The sequence below is a fragment of the Nematostella vectensis genome, chromosome 6 (genome assembly GCF_932526225.1).
Source record: "Nematostella vectensis chromosome 6, jaNemVect1.1, whole genome shotgun sequence".
In the NCBI taxonomy this organism is placed as follows: Eukaryota; Metazoa; Cnidaria; class Anthozoa; order Actiniaria; family Edwardsiidae; genus Nematostella; species Nematostella vectensis.
In genome coordinates, this window is record NC_064039.1 from 4,570,675 (window position 1) to 4,585,557 (window position 14,883).

At 41.1% G+C, this 14,883-nt stretch overlaps 1 protein-coding gene across 2 annotated transcripts; it reads left to right on the forward strand.

Moving 5' to 3' along the window:
- Nucleotides 1–271: 271 nt before the first annotated feature.
- LOC5521374 lies at nt 272–10,464 on the forward strand. Of its 2 annotated transcripts, XM_001641115.3 has the most exons (4): nt 272–490; nt 871–959; nt 7,101–8,853; nt 8,917–10,464. In XM_001641115.3, exons 1-4 carry the CDS (start codon nt 418–420, stop codon nt 9,327–9,329), a joined length of 2,328 nt encoding a protein of 775 aa, XP_001641165.2. In that variant the 5' UTR covers nt 272–417; the 3' UTR covers nt 9,330–10,464. The 2 variants fall into 2 exon arrangements, with proteins under 2 accessions (XP_001641165.2, XP_032222550.1); XM_032366659.2 differs by having other exon boundaries at nt 273–490; nt 7,101–10,464.
- The last annotated feature ends 4,419 nt before the right edge of the window (nt 10,465–14,883 follow it).

The window sequence follows — 14,883 nt, forward strand, 5'->3', positions numbered from 1 at the left end:
CCCTTTACTTCAAATCCTGGGTACGTCTCGCTTTAAACGCACGCCCTTTACCATAGCTTAATAAAAATTATCTGAGCATAACACAAAAAAAATATTTTAACAAAACAAAGCGGAAAATTAATTTTCAAAGATGATTTCACCTTTGCCGCATCGCGGAGTGAATCTCGAGCCTCTGGTACACAGGGTACATGCCGTCATTTTCGCGCCATTTGGTACAATGTTCGACCAATCAGAAAGGTGAGAAATCTATGGGGCTGTTATCTGATTGGTTAAGTTTTAACGGTTGCATGCTGGGTGGTCGCACATCGCGTTCACGACGGCAAAGAGTTCTTATGTCTGTGTAGAAGAAGAGGGCTTTCATGAAATTTTTAAATTACCAACCGAAAACAGCTCCTTCTCGTTGCCACGTTTACTAACATGGAGGTCTTCTCGGCCGAGGATGTCAAGCGCTTGTTATGGAAGAAACTCGTAGTGGTAATAGGAGATTCAAGTAAGCTGTTTTGAATTCCACACGTGGGAACTTGTTCTTTTGACAACGAGAACCGTTTGTTGAATGCCGCCATTGCCTAGAAATTGAACTCAGATTTATTTTAAAAAACTTTCACAGTTGATAAATAGTTAACGTTGCTGAAGTTATTTTAGGAGCCTTCTGAGGAGTTGAGTGCGCTTGACTAAAGTGTGTTTGCTTAGCTGAACTCCCTGTCTCGAACCACCAAAGGGAATTCCTCGAGATTTAAACCTTATCCTGTCCTGACCTTTTTGTTTGTTGTGACTTAAGATATCTTACGGCTTTAACGTCCTGGTTGACTTTATTCCTCAGTATTAAGAGTGACATCAAATCTGATATACTTTGTTTTGGTTTGGCCCCAGTTCAGCGTTGCATTTACAAGGATCTGGTCGCTTTGTTGACACCGGAAAAACATGGAGGATATTTGTCAAGCAAAGAGCTCAAAACCAAGGTACCATATCTGGATAACCTCTAGTTTAACTGCACACGTACTCTCTACTGCCATTAGGTAGTTAACCTGCTAAGGAGACTTTACATGAGACTGAATAGACAATAATAACTAATTCCGTCTGTCACATTTTTAAAGCCAGCATAATGAACCGCGTTCCCTGCTAGCAGAGGCCTCTTTTCTCTGTATTTCGCTGGGCTGGAGTTCGCGAGGAAAAGATACCTCTGCCATGGGTCGAAACTGTTTCTGTTGCGCATGCGTGAGCGTTAATAAGCGACCGACGTGCCAAAACCCGTGCTTTGCATGGGTTTAGTCGGAAATCATGAATCAAACTCCGGTTAGTTTTCCTCTTCGAAAAAAGAAAACAACTGTTCAATTTCAATCACCTAAAACGTCACTAAAAAGATTGAACAACAAACGCAGCAAAGACGAGTTTTGTCTTGTTTGTGGGATTAATTTCAAGACATCTGTGCAGGCGAGTTTCTTCAATGTAAATATCGCACAGTTGGATTCGAAGAAAATGTTACAAAACTTTTTGGCAAACTTAGATCAGCTATTCCCAGAAGAATATGCAAAACCTGTAAACGGAAGATTGACTCGTTAGTCAAAAGAGAGAAAATTTTGAATGAAGATGAGGCATTGAATGGCTTCTTTTATAATTCGTCGCGTGATATTTCTACGGAGGACGCAGTTTCAAATGCGGGCTCATTATCTCGCAGCGGATATACGTTTCACGCATGCGCTAGTCATTGTGGGCTCAAATAGTGGCCAGTAATTAATGAACGGAGCATGCGCTCTGGATCTCGTCCACGATTGTGGACAGCGGTTTGATCAAACGAACTTGCGACCCATGGCAGAGGTATCTTTTCCTCGCGAACTTCAGCCCAGCGAAATACAGAGAAAAGAGGCCTCTGCTAGCAGGGAATGAACCGCGGTGAAGTTAGCAACTAATTTAGCAGCTAATTCAAGTAATGAAGTTATAATAACGTCCTGATTTAATCAAATCTCGTCTGCAAACACTTAAATCTTATGTATTATGATTGTTTAGTGAACTACCGACCATTGTACAATTTCGTGGCTTTTCAGATTTTATGCAAATTACGTAGAAATTGGTTATTCGTATAAAACTGCTAAATTGGTTAGTTTGTTTTTTGGGGCTTCTTGTGTACAAAAAAAAATGTGAATGAGATGATAAAGAGTAAATATCTTTTACAGGATTAACAAAATAGTATTTTTTCTCTTAAAATCGATTACAGAAAGAGTTAAACACATTGACCCCTCAACCGGCCTGTACCGGCTTTGGGAAGTACCCACAACCCAAAAAATTCATAAATGCAAAATAAACACAAGATGAAGATACTCAGGCATCAGTCTAAGGAATAAATGGTCTTGCAGATATGCATCCAACCAAGGTGTTGGCATCTACTCTTAAGCCAAATAATAGCACAGGTTCTTTGACAAATCTCAAATCGAACAAGGAGAGAAAAGCAGAACCACCCCTCTCAATAAAACGCTCAAAATACCACACAAGGGAGAGAGATCAGCAAACACAGCTCAAGACACGAATAGATACCTTTATTCTGACCCTCCAGGTACATTTCCATGGCCTCAAAACACAATGTCCACTCCTTGAAGGATTGTACAACCACGATGTCTTTACGTATTGCAAAGCATTCTGGGAGATCCAGGGGAAAATTCACAAGGGGAGGGCCAGTCAATACTCCTCTCCCCAAAGTCAGATGGTTTTTTATAAGTCTTTTCACCCCGAAGCCAAAAAAATCAATTCCAGGTCATACAGACCCAGAATAGCAGTGTAAACAATTTTGGAATCAATTTGGTTTCAGAAAAGACAGCATTTAGGAGAGCTGTGGTGATTCATTAGAAAATTATTTTCTCATCCAGGCAAAGCCAAACAAGAAAAAATCATCATGAATCCACCTTTGCTTGCAAATATCCATAAGCAAGGCACTCAGTTATGCCCCAAAAGACTTCATGATGCCCTGAGACACTCTCCTTATATGCTCATAGCTGTATTTTTGATGAAAAATACAAGCAACCATCAACTTGTGCTGGCTTCAGCACAACGACGAGGGATTTTAAGTGGGGACCGCAAAGCACTGTTGGAAAGCTTGGATACCGCTGACTAGGTGCAGCCGTGTTTGACTTTGAGGGGCTGTATAAAACTCAGAATAGGGGGGAAGGTATCTGTTTTCAGTCTGTTTTTTGTAAATTCAGCTCAAAAATAGCCAGGAGTCAATGGGTTAATACATCCACTCTGCTATTATTGACCTCGAGGTCACACGACAGACATGGTAATTCGATACGCAAACACACTTCTGCTTCTCAATTTACTAAAGCAGTCTCTGCGGCTGACCAACGAAACTTTAATAATGTGGTAAACCCCCTATATATACGCGCAAGGCAAAAAAAAACATTTCATCACGGCAACTCGCTGGCGGCTGACTCCCAGGAAATATTTATTTCAATATCTCCCAAACTACCAACCAAACTCTTCAACGCATTGTAGGGGTTGAAAATAAACAAAGATTCAAATTCATGTTCGAAATTGACGATTGAACTGACCAAGCTGGAAACTCAAACCAGTTTGCCTTCTCTCCCTGTAAAACCTTGATAGACAAAATCTAAAATCATGGGCCAATACAGGCGTCCCAGAGGACTATCAAAATAGACAGTCCAAATGTTATTTGCAAAGTTTTAAGTGCTTAATATACAGCTGATAAAGCTGCTAACTTTATGTCCGCATGGGGGGACTCTCCAGACTCTCTCTTAACTGCTATCCCTTGCTATCTCTTAGGATATAAAATTCAACCAATTGCTATTCCTAACGGGGTGTTTAACGGGTTGTTTCCGATTCTACTTTCTCTTAGGGTTAAAAATTCTTTCTACCACACCCAATTTGCTATCCCATAGGTTTAAAATTAATTTTGCCGGCAATCACCCCCTCGGTACATCAAACAAGAAAATCATAGTGTCAAAGCCATTTAACTCGAATTGTGTGGTGAATTGAATAAATAGAAAAAAGGTCGTCACAGGTCGGTATTCCCAAAACTAAAAGTACAAAGCTTTTCACACTTCCCAGGGCTATTAGAAAATCATAGTCTGAATCCCATCAACAAAACTCGAAGTGTGTGCGTGGTAATGCTTCAAACACCGCAGTGAAGTGAGCAGCTAATTCAGATTACTTGACCGATAGATAACATGAGCGCAGACAATAAAAAGGCAAACTCACAAATCGATTTTCCAAAAACTAAAGCAATAGCGCTACCAGACTTCTCTAAGCATTTAGAAAATCATTGTCTTTTAATTCCATCTACAAAACCCGAAGTGCGTGGTAAAGCATCAAACATGATGCGTTGATGCGATACATGATATCTCTCGAATTTCACCAACATACCATGCGCGCACTAGAAAAAGACATATTCACAGGTCGATTTCCCCGAATCTGGAGTCATAAGCCTGCAGGGGTGATCAAAGGCTATCGGAAAACCATAGTCTTAATTCCCTCTATAGAATTCGGAGCGTGTGGTAGAGACGCGAACATGGGGTATTGATTTGTAACTTGAGCACCTTGTTCAACACCAAATAGATACCAACAGCGCAAAGTAAAAAAGGGATATTCACAGGTCGATTTCCCCAAATCTGGAATCTTGGGCCTGCAGGGGTGACCAAAGGCTAAGCCTGCAGGGGTGACCAAAGGCTATCGGGAAACCATAGTCTCAATGCCATCTATAGAATTCCGAGCGAGTGGTAGAGCCTTGACCATGGGGTATTGATGTGTAACTTAAGCACCTTGTTCTAAACATGATAAATACCAATAGCGCAAAGTAGAAAAGGCATATCCACTGGTCGATTTCCCCAAATCTGGAATCTTGAGCCTGTAGGGGTGACTAAGGGCTATTAGAAAACTATAGTCTCAATGCCATCTATACAATTCGGAGCGTGTGGTAGAGACGCGAACATGGGGTATTGATGTGTAACTTGAGCATTTTGTTCTAAACCCCATAAATATCAATAGCGCAAAGTAAAAAAGGCATATTCACAGGTCGATTTCCCCAAATCTGGAGTCATAAGCCTGCAGGGGTGACCAAAGGCTATCGGGAAACCATAGTCTCAATGCCATCTATAGAATTCGGAGCGAGTGGTAGAGCCGCGAACATTGTCAATTGATGTGTAACTTGAGCATCTTGTTCTAAACCTCATAAATACCAATAGCACAAAGTAAAAAAGCAACCATTTACAAAATAAAAGAGGAATAAGGGCAGCCCCCCCCCCCCTCCCCTCCAGCCAGGATAAAAACTCTGAGATTTATTATTTGGCATCCTTATTATCACTAAGTATTTTATACAACATTCTTCAACATTTCAGAAAGCTCTCAGATCTAGAATCTCTACATACATGAGGCATTTGAAAAAATGACTAGGAGATTTAGTTTACACTAAACAGCATCTCAGAAGCCCCAATGTTATTGAGTATATCCCTAGCTAACGTGACTTCTTTTGACATTTCCCATGCAGTTGAAGGATTTTTGGTTCCATACTACCGACCCATAGCAAAGCAAAGCTAAAGCATGCCATATCCATCTCTGTACTTCTTTGCTAATCTTTTCTTAAATCAAACAAATATTATTATTCTTTACATTATCAGGCCTATCTTCGATGCCCAGAATTCATTTCTTGAATAAACATTTTGAGCATATTCTTAAAAGGCTTTGCTAAGACCACTTTCTTAGAGACATTTTCAAAACACCATACGATTATGTTTGTCTTAACATCATCAGACAAATGTAATCTGAGGAGCTTCATGTCCTTTGTCTCCATACATGTTGATGCACAGATATCTTGCATAGTTTTCGGAAGATTTTTTCATATGCATGCATGTTGTGCAGGTGTAACTATTCCTTTGTGGGAATACAAATATTCTATAAAGCATAGCATGCTCACATCTCCTATTAGTGTCTTGAGAAAATAACAAATTCGCCAAAATAAAATAAAAACTTTTTTTGTAAACGTGGAGAGCTTGTTTTAAAACAAGGCACATTTCGGTCAAATTATAAGGAATTTCAGAATTTAGAATTTAGAATTTAGCCTAATAAACCCTTTCTATCCTGCCATTAAGGGTGTTGGGACATTTCTCGTTACTTAGCGATTCGGTTGTTAGGTGCGTGCGCGATCATCAGGGAACTTCACACTTTTAGGCAAGAAAATCGAATGGCAGAAAAACAATTTTAGCTTTGAAAACAAACGCCCGAAACTGGCGAGAAAAACGCAACAAAACAACAAATACTGTAAAACAAAAATAGGCGAGCATGATTTTTCACCTAGGATACCTACTTAGCGACCTGAAGTCCTGATTTGGGCAAAAAAAGAGTTGTTTCAATGCATTTTTCACTGTTAAAAAGCGAGATAATAGTCAATATTTTGATAACAAAATTTGTTCACAGCATTTGCATTTGTAACCAGGCTTTATCGCAATTCTCAATTGCGCATGCGTAGATAAATCTACTTCCGGTTTGCGTTTCCAACTCCATAATCAGAGTGGACTGATTGCGATTTTTTAGGCAAAGAATATTCACTTAGTTGCCGTCTACAAAACTACCTATTGATTTTCTGATATTTTAAAAATTAAAGAAGTTATTTAGATAAGAATGGAAAATTAAAATTGTGTGAATTGTATTATTTGGAAGAATCGAAGACGCATATGTAACTTTATAGGTACCCTCCTGAATAATGTTATAAAGCTAATTTATCATTGCAGATACTTTAACAGCTAAGATTATAGAATTTTTCTGTTGTGACATCGCCTGATACATCATCAAGAGATTAGAGATTAATAAACAATGATGCCATGTCTAATTTTATTTCATTTCACCAATGTTTTGCGTATTTATAACGTCTTGAAGTTTTCTTAGCAATGGCCCTTAGAGATATGTCCCAACACCCTTAAAGTCGCTAGGATGCAAGGCATGCACGCAGGGTGCTCTTGAAGCAGCAACAGTAAATTAATTGATTTGACTAAATGAACTTATCTGTTCTCCCATATTTTTTTCACAATTGTTAAAAAAATATCAGGAGCAAAAAAATCTGAATCAGGGCATTGAATAGAGCTTTGTGGTTTTGTCCATAGGGGGAGCCTGAGTTTCTGCAAGACAAACTTCTAGAAGGTGGACAGATGGGTGAAATGCGTAATGGCATCAACTATCGAGAGGTCAGAATCTTTGACAATCAGTATTCTGTAATTAAATTCTACTTTGTCACTCGCTGCTATTCGGAATACATGGAGGAAGTGTTAGAGGAACTGAAGGCCATTCAACCACATGTGGTGATTATGAACTCTTGCCTGTGGGATATTCATCGTTATGGCCCATACGGGTCTGCTGACTATGCACAAAATCTCCACAGACTGATGGACGGAATGAACAGTTCTCTGCCCTCAGATGCCATATTTATATGGAATTCAGCATTGCCGCTGAGCTCCAAATGCAAGGGGGGTTTCCTTCTTCCCCTTTATGACACTATTCCATCTATAGAGATACTTGAGGCCAATTTTGTGGCCCGTGATATCATCCTTTCTAATTGTCGAATCTTTCTAGATCTTCATCTGTTTTTTAGCAACTATCTCGATTACAGGGCAGCTGATGGCGTCCACTGGAACCATGTTGCACATCGAATAATCTCTAATTTGATTCTGTCGAAGATCAAATGGAGTATCCTTGTTGCTCGGAAAATGATAAGGTCTGGTTCCAGTGGGATGCTGACTTTACCCTCTAGGCTAACTTCTCTTCCCAGGCACAATTCCTTTGGCTCGTACTCCGCACTTGAGGATAGATATGATGGCCCTTGCTTCACCTCGCCCGAGATTGATAACCGATACTTCCCAGATGATGGCTTGGTTGATTTTGATACCTATAGGAAGAGATTTCAATGCCTGAGCAGCAAAGTGCTGAGTCTAAACTCTACTGAATCAAGTCCTGTGATCACTAAAACTAGCACTCCTGTTGTTTCCAGCACCACGAATAGGCTTGTAGGCTTAAAAGCGCCTGTTTATCACAGCTCACCTATAGAGTCGAATACGAATGCTACATTCGTAAAGACCGTGCCTTTAGCAAAGGAAGAGAACTTTGATGATCTTCCTATATCCGCTGTCTTTGAATCCTCAGTAGATGCCAAGTCTAACAGTGATCTTGTTTCGATCAAAATGGAGGATATCTCATCATATGACAAAGACCTGGTGCACTCCAACGACACGTCCACGAAGGAAGAACATCACATTCATGACCAGCATTACAGTAAGTGGTATGAAACGCATCAGTCTGCTGAGCTTCAAAAGGATGCAGAAAGAGTCAAAGAAAGCATTAAGGTAGAGCTATTAGATGACGACCTCCGCAATGAAATCAAGCGATGCAACAGTTTACGCAAGGAACTTGAACAATGTGACCAGTTGCGCATTACAGAAGAACAATCTATCGATTTACGCAAGGAGATTGAACATTGTGACAAGCTGCTCACTGCAAAAGAACAGTCTATCGATTTACGCAAGGAGATTGAGCGTTCAAGAAGCTTAAAGAGGGAAAGGGAAGATGTAAAGCAAGAACAGGACAGCCCACTGAAAAAGCGACTGGGGAATTGTTCTGTGACTCCTGTCAGCCAAGGTGTGTCTCCTAGGAGCATCGTGAGCAACGTGGATCGATCAAGGAGTGTTAGGCTCGAGACCAGACATGAACACTGCGACGAAAATGGAACTTCGCACTCACAGAAGTGTAAGCAACAGGCTTCAATAGAAGATAGACGCTTAGCGCGGGACGGAAGAGGTGTGAAACGAAAGGCTGATAATAGTGAAGTCTACAATGAGCCTAACTCTAGAGAGAGGAAGAATGCGCGTGTGGACACGAACGATAGGAATTCTCATTATGAGAGGTCTGACTCTCACAGAGATCATAGAGGTGTGGACACGAACGATAGGAATTCTCATTATGAGAGGTCTGACTCTCACAGAGATCATAGAGGTGTGGTCACGAACGATAGGTATTCGTATTACGGGAGGTCGGATTATCAGAGAGATCACCGAGGTCTACGACGTTCGGATAGCTACCCAAAGGCTCAAAATAACAGAAATAGCACCCATGGGGGCAAAGGACGATTTGCTTCAGCCAAGGCTAAAACATCCGTCAAGCTTTCTTCAGTTGTCTCTAAGGTCTCCTCTGTGATCAGCAACATCCGAAGGCCAACCTCCAGGTCGCATAGGGGAGGGAAATCTGCGAAGGCCTGCGATAAACTTGATCGTCGTGATAGACAATACAGTAGTGGTACCATAAATGCACAGTATATGTATTACGGCGGATTTCGTTATTATTAGCGTTTATGTGCTTCATACAAACGATAAGACACTTCGGCAGTTTCGGTGAAATGACACGTGACTTCTGCAATTCTTGACGGAATGATAGGAGACTTCTTTTGTGCTCGACGGAGGACCAAGTAACCTCTACTGTTCTTAGAGAATGGCATGCAACGAACGAGAAGTAGATTTTTTTTATTGACGGGATTGAAGAACGTGATAATCAAAGTCGCTTGTTATGTCAAGAATCGCGGAAATCACGACGGAAATTTAATTCTGAATGAAATAATACAAGACTGAGTTATATGACTGAAAATCTGGTCAACTGACTATACCGAGTGCCTGATTGTGCTGCAAATGACTATCATACAAAAGCAGATCGTACGTAACACAGTGAATCCATGCGTACTGTCATCGAATCCAGGCTTAAGTCAACTCAACTCGGTTGATAACAAGGCCGATCAAGCGAAATCGAGCTCAGACCTTGCGGACCCTCTGGAAACAAGGTGAATCCGAGTTTGTCTAGGAGCTCGGGATGTTTTTATTGTTGACATTTTTTTAGCTGATAACGTAACATCTAGTGGTATTTCATTGGGATGATTGACTAGTTTGATAAATATCACACAGCTGAGACAGGACTCAAACCTTCTGTACTTATGGCATAAGACATGTTGCCACAAACAAATTGAACGCGCGTTGAAGTGGCTAGAGTTTTTCCGTTTGATTTATTATGTTGTTTTCTGTCCCAGCAGCAAAGAAATGATGAACTCTGAAAGTGTATTATGTAAGAGGCGACCATTTAACTTTAGGGTGGTTTTCAGGAATATATCTCCTGTAGCTTATTTACAAAGGGGAAAAACACGAGTATAAGGTTAATGAAACAAATGTAAAGTGCCACAAAAAATAATAATGGGGAAAACTTCATGCATTTCTACCCCTCCCCCCTTTTTTACATATGCTAGCTATGGGTAAAAGAAAAAAAATACTCCAACCCTCCCACCCACGTCTTAAAAGTCAAGTGGTCCGCCTGTAGTGGAAAAGATCTTCAGGTATTCACTTTCTTAAATCGTGTTTAGTTCTAATGAGTTGTGTTTTTTATAGAACAAGTTGGTGTCAGTTAACGCATTTTAAAAATAAATAAAATGAATACTCTAAATCTTGTTGAGCATGCCTTATACTTAAACTTTTTACGGTTAAAATAGATTTTTTGGTAAAATGAATTTTTTTTCTAATCCCGATTACCACCTCGAAATGTTGGCAGAGATAATTAGAGATCGGAAAATTACAATTTCTCGCAAAAATAGCCCTTTTAGATCACACAAGCCAACTTCTGCGTTACATCTGGAGAGGATTTTAAGTTGAAATAGAGACTGGCTGGAAATTTGTCCTAGATGGAAGAAGGCGGTCGTCTAACGTGACATTTATTTCGATCAATAATATTTGAACACATATTTCCATAAAGGTTGCATTCGAGAATCTCAATGTCGTGACTCGCAGTTGTTTATCGGTAACGTAAAAATGGCTCTGAAAGCCATGTTTACTTTAACGGACACAACCGAGAATGGTACAGCTTTCTAGGTCTTGATTTGTTTTGTTTATGATTATTTGCTCGTTTATTTGATACCCACAAAGCACTGCAGGCTACGATAAATGGATTCTCGAAGTGCAGTCGTATTTGAAATAGGTAAGTGACATATTCTATTTCTACCCAATGTCCATTCAATAAGTACACTTACTGGATATGGAGTCTTGATAAATTCCTTTTGCGTGATGTGTTTTTAATGGCGTCAAGGAGTAAATACTAGGTGCAGTCGCCACAGAGCGGTTTACAATAATGTATGTTTCTTACGTCGGAACTTAAAGAAGTCTCCTTGTTAATGGGTTGTTCCTCATCTACCGGAATTCGCAATGATGGGCGTTCAGTAGTACCTAGTGTTTTTTATTGTCTCGTCGTAAGGGCCTGAGTCGTCCTTATCTACCGGAATTCGCTAATGGTCGTTCAGTTGTACCAAGTGTCTTGGATTGTTTCGTCGTCGGGGCCAAAGTCTTCCCTCGTCTTCCCTCATCTACCGGAATTCGCAATGATGGTCGTTCAGTTGTACCAAGTGTCTTGGATTGTCTCCTCGTCGGTGCCAGAGTCTTTCCTCGTCTTCCCTCATCTACCGGAATTCGCAATGATGGTCGTTCAGTAGTACCCAGTGTCTTGGATTGCTTCGTCGTCGGGGCCAGAGTCTTCCCCCGTCTTCCCTCATCTACCGGGATTCGCAATGATGGTCGTTCAGTTGTACCAAGTGTCTTGGATTGTCTCGTCGTCGGTGCCAGAGTCTTTCCTCGTCTATCGGAATTCGCAATGATGGTCGTTCAGTAGTACCCAGTGTCTTGGATTGCTTCGCCGTCGGGGCCAGAGTCTTCCCTCATCTATCGGAATTCGCAATGATGGTCGTTCAGTAGTACCCAGTGTCTTGGATTGCTTCGTCGTCGGGGCCAGAGTCTTCCCCCGTCTTCCCTTATCTACCGGGATTCGCAATGATGGTCGTTCAGTTGTACCCAGTGTCTTGGATTGCTTCGTCGTCGGGGCCAGAGTCTTCCCTCATCTATCGGAATTCGCAATGATGGTCGTTCAGCAGTACCCAGTGTCTTGGATTGCTTCGTCGTCGGGGCCAGAGTCTTCCCTCGTCTTCCTTCATCTACCGGAATTCGCAGTGATGGGCGTTCAGTAGTACAGAGTGTCTTGGATTGTTTCGTCGTCGGGGCCAGAGTCTTCCCTCATCTACCGGAATTCGCAATGATGGTCGTTCAGTTGTATAGAGTGTCTTGGATTGTCTCGTCGGGGCCTGGCAGTGTTAGCAGCCACCTGATGCACTTGTTCCTGTATCCTCCCTCTTCTAATGGTTCCATCTCATCGATACTCTTAGCAGATCCCGCCGGCAAGCACCTTGAATGACCTCGCATTTCTCTGGGAGGCCTGTTCATGCCGTTGAATGGTGAACCAAGTTCGTTTCGGCGCGAAAACCATTTCAAGCGCACAGACTCCTCAGATGACGTTCGAGTTCGCCGATAAGTTGAGTCCACAGTGCGAGGAAGGCATGGCGAAAGAAGATCCCCCTTGTGGTTGCATTGTTTTGTGCTGTATAGACCGTTGTACGGTTTTCGCGCCATCGACGTTTGTTGCGCCGCAGGGCGCGCGGTTCTTAAAGAGTCGTGCGTTTTACCTCCAATTTGTTGTAGCTTGGTATTTTCGCTTGTATTTTTCTTAGTGGTCATCAGTGAAAAATGCCTATTGGAGATTTCACGTGAGACGCTTTTCTCAAGATATGTTGTCTTTCTGGTGGAGTCCATAATGCAGTGTATGTCGTATCTCACTGTGGATTCAATCGTACAGTGCCCTTTCAAAACATTGACTAGGAACGCGTTAAACATACGTAGCAAGGAGGGGGGGTCTAAGGTGTATGCGATCCCATCTTTAGGACCAAATGATAGTAAACATTAAAAATATGTGTATAATATGGTGGTACCCGTAAATTTCGGGCTTATTTTAGTAAAATCGTTTTTGTAAGTCTTTTTGGCTTTCATTTCTAAGAAATTGATCGCGAATCGGAATTGGCCGCGTTCGACAAAGATGACAATTTTTGTTTAAATTCACATGCTGAAAACATGTACGACTGCTTCCAACCAGTCACAAAAAATATATCATAGAGGATGTATGTATACTGTTTGTTAGTGAGTATATTTAGGCCTATTTTCTCACCAATAGCTCCCGCTCCCTTCACTAGTAAATCAATTAGAAACACCAAAACATGTCCTTATCGGTTTCTTGGATATTCAACCTTTATCCACTTTCAAGAGAAGGTAGAAGTGATATGTTTTCTGTCTCACTTCCAATAAAACAACTATTTTCAATTTAAATGTGAAGGGGTTGAGGCCATTCGATAAAGAAAAATCGATGTTTTACCTCCTGGTCGCTTCCTTATGCTCTTGTCAGCGAGTATATGGCATCTTTTGTCAGCGAATATATGTCATCTTTGTCAGTGCAAAATCCACGATAAGGATGTTTTTTTTTACTAAATTGAGGGAAATCCGAACCAAACTAAATTGGTATAAGACAAGATAGCCGCAATGAATTGTGATGTTGATGTATAAAATAAGAGTTGATTGATGAAGATTCTCGGCTTGCTGCATTGGTTGGTTTATGATCTATAAACACGCATATAACATCGCCGTATACAAAGACTAGTGCAGAGTGTGGTGTTAGGTGGAAGATTTTAATAGGATGTTATAGTTAAATATTCTTGTGTTGTCAAGGGAAAGAACAAAGGGCTACATTTACTGTTTCGGTCGGCGACCCCAGCTGCACTAAAGAATCCGGAGGTGGAGAAATGATAATAATGTATTTTACAATAACGAAATCATGTTTTAGGGAAATTGAAGTTACATAGTAGGGTTTTTGCGGATACGGCATGAAGAACGCCTTTTAAAATATCAAACGTTTCCGAAAATAGAAAGATATATTAACTTTTTTATCAGATTTTCCAAAATCTTATTTCAATCTCCACACGAAACTTTTTCATTGTATTTAGAGTTGTGGATATTCATCACCACCCCCGCAAGCGGAAATACAGGCCAACTACTACGGAACTCTTCGCACAAGAATGGAGTGATTTTTCAGAGAATTTCAGTGTCGCGTGACAAGGCTCGGCGGGGCATTGCAAAAACACGAGATCGCAACGAAAGCAGTTATTCATTGAAATTCGCCTCTATTTAGCCTGCGTTTTTCAGATTGATAACTAACGTTAACATAATTCCACACTTTTTTTCCACATTTTTGCCTGGCCAACAGGCTGACTACTGTAAATGACCTAATAAACGCCCCTTATCTAAAGAACGCCTCTGATTTAATGAACGCCCCCCCTAAGCTTACAAGTTTGTAATGAACCCCCCTCTCTATTAAACGCCCCTGCTCCCTTCTCTGCCAGCTTAAAAACAAGCGACATAGGAAATCCGGAAATATAAATGGTAATTTAATTGCCTTCTTGCTTAATCAACAATGGTAAGCGAGTAGCGTCTTGTTCAATGCCAAGTTCAAAATGAGAGTACCGCTTTCTAACGTTCCTGATCTCATTGCTTAGGATGTCAGCAATTTTGTTTTGTCCTCGCAGTGTAGCATCCAGGAATAACAAGGTCTACTTTTTGTTTCCGTTTACCGCATGCGCTTGCTACGCAGGCTATAAAGTGATACTGGCTGAGACTAGAACCCCACTGCACTTGGGCAAGGCCGCTACGGCCAGCATGAGGCAAATGAGGCACTCGCCTCATTGTGTTTCACAATTGAAAAGTATATGATAAAAAACCTGCTTTTGTTGGATTTATCATCCAGTGGCTAACTTTGCCTCAATAAAATTTTGATTCTGGTTACAGGCCTGTTCGATTTGTTATATTTTCATGGTTTGTATAGAACGCCCCTTTCTAATAAACGCCTCCTACCTAATGAACGCCCCCCACCCCCTCCTCGAACCATCGAAATTTAATAAACGCCCCGGGCGTTTTTTAGGTCATTTGCGGTATTGGTGAATTGGCA

Bases quoted from the DNA above. Each gene is read 5' to 3' on its own strand.
- LOC5521374 (XM_032366659.2), top strand. From the start codon at position 418: ATGGAGGTCTTCTCGGCCGAGGATGTCAAGCGCTTGTTATGGAAGAAA. The intron at 491-870 runs GTAAGCTGTTTT...GTTTGGCCCCAG, and splicing joins AGTGGTAATAGGAGATTCAA to TTCAGCGTTGCATTTACAAG. The intron at 960-7,100 runs GTACCATATCTG...TTTTGTCCATAG, and splicing joins GCAAAGAGCTCAAAACCAAG to GGGGAGCCTGAGTTTCTGCA.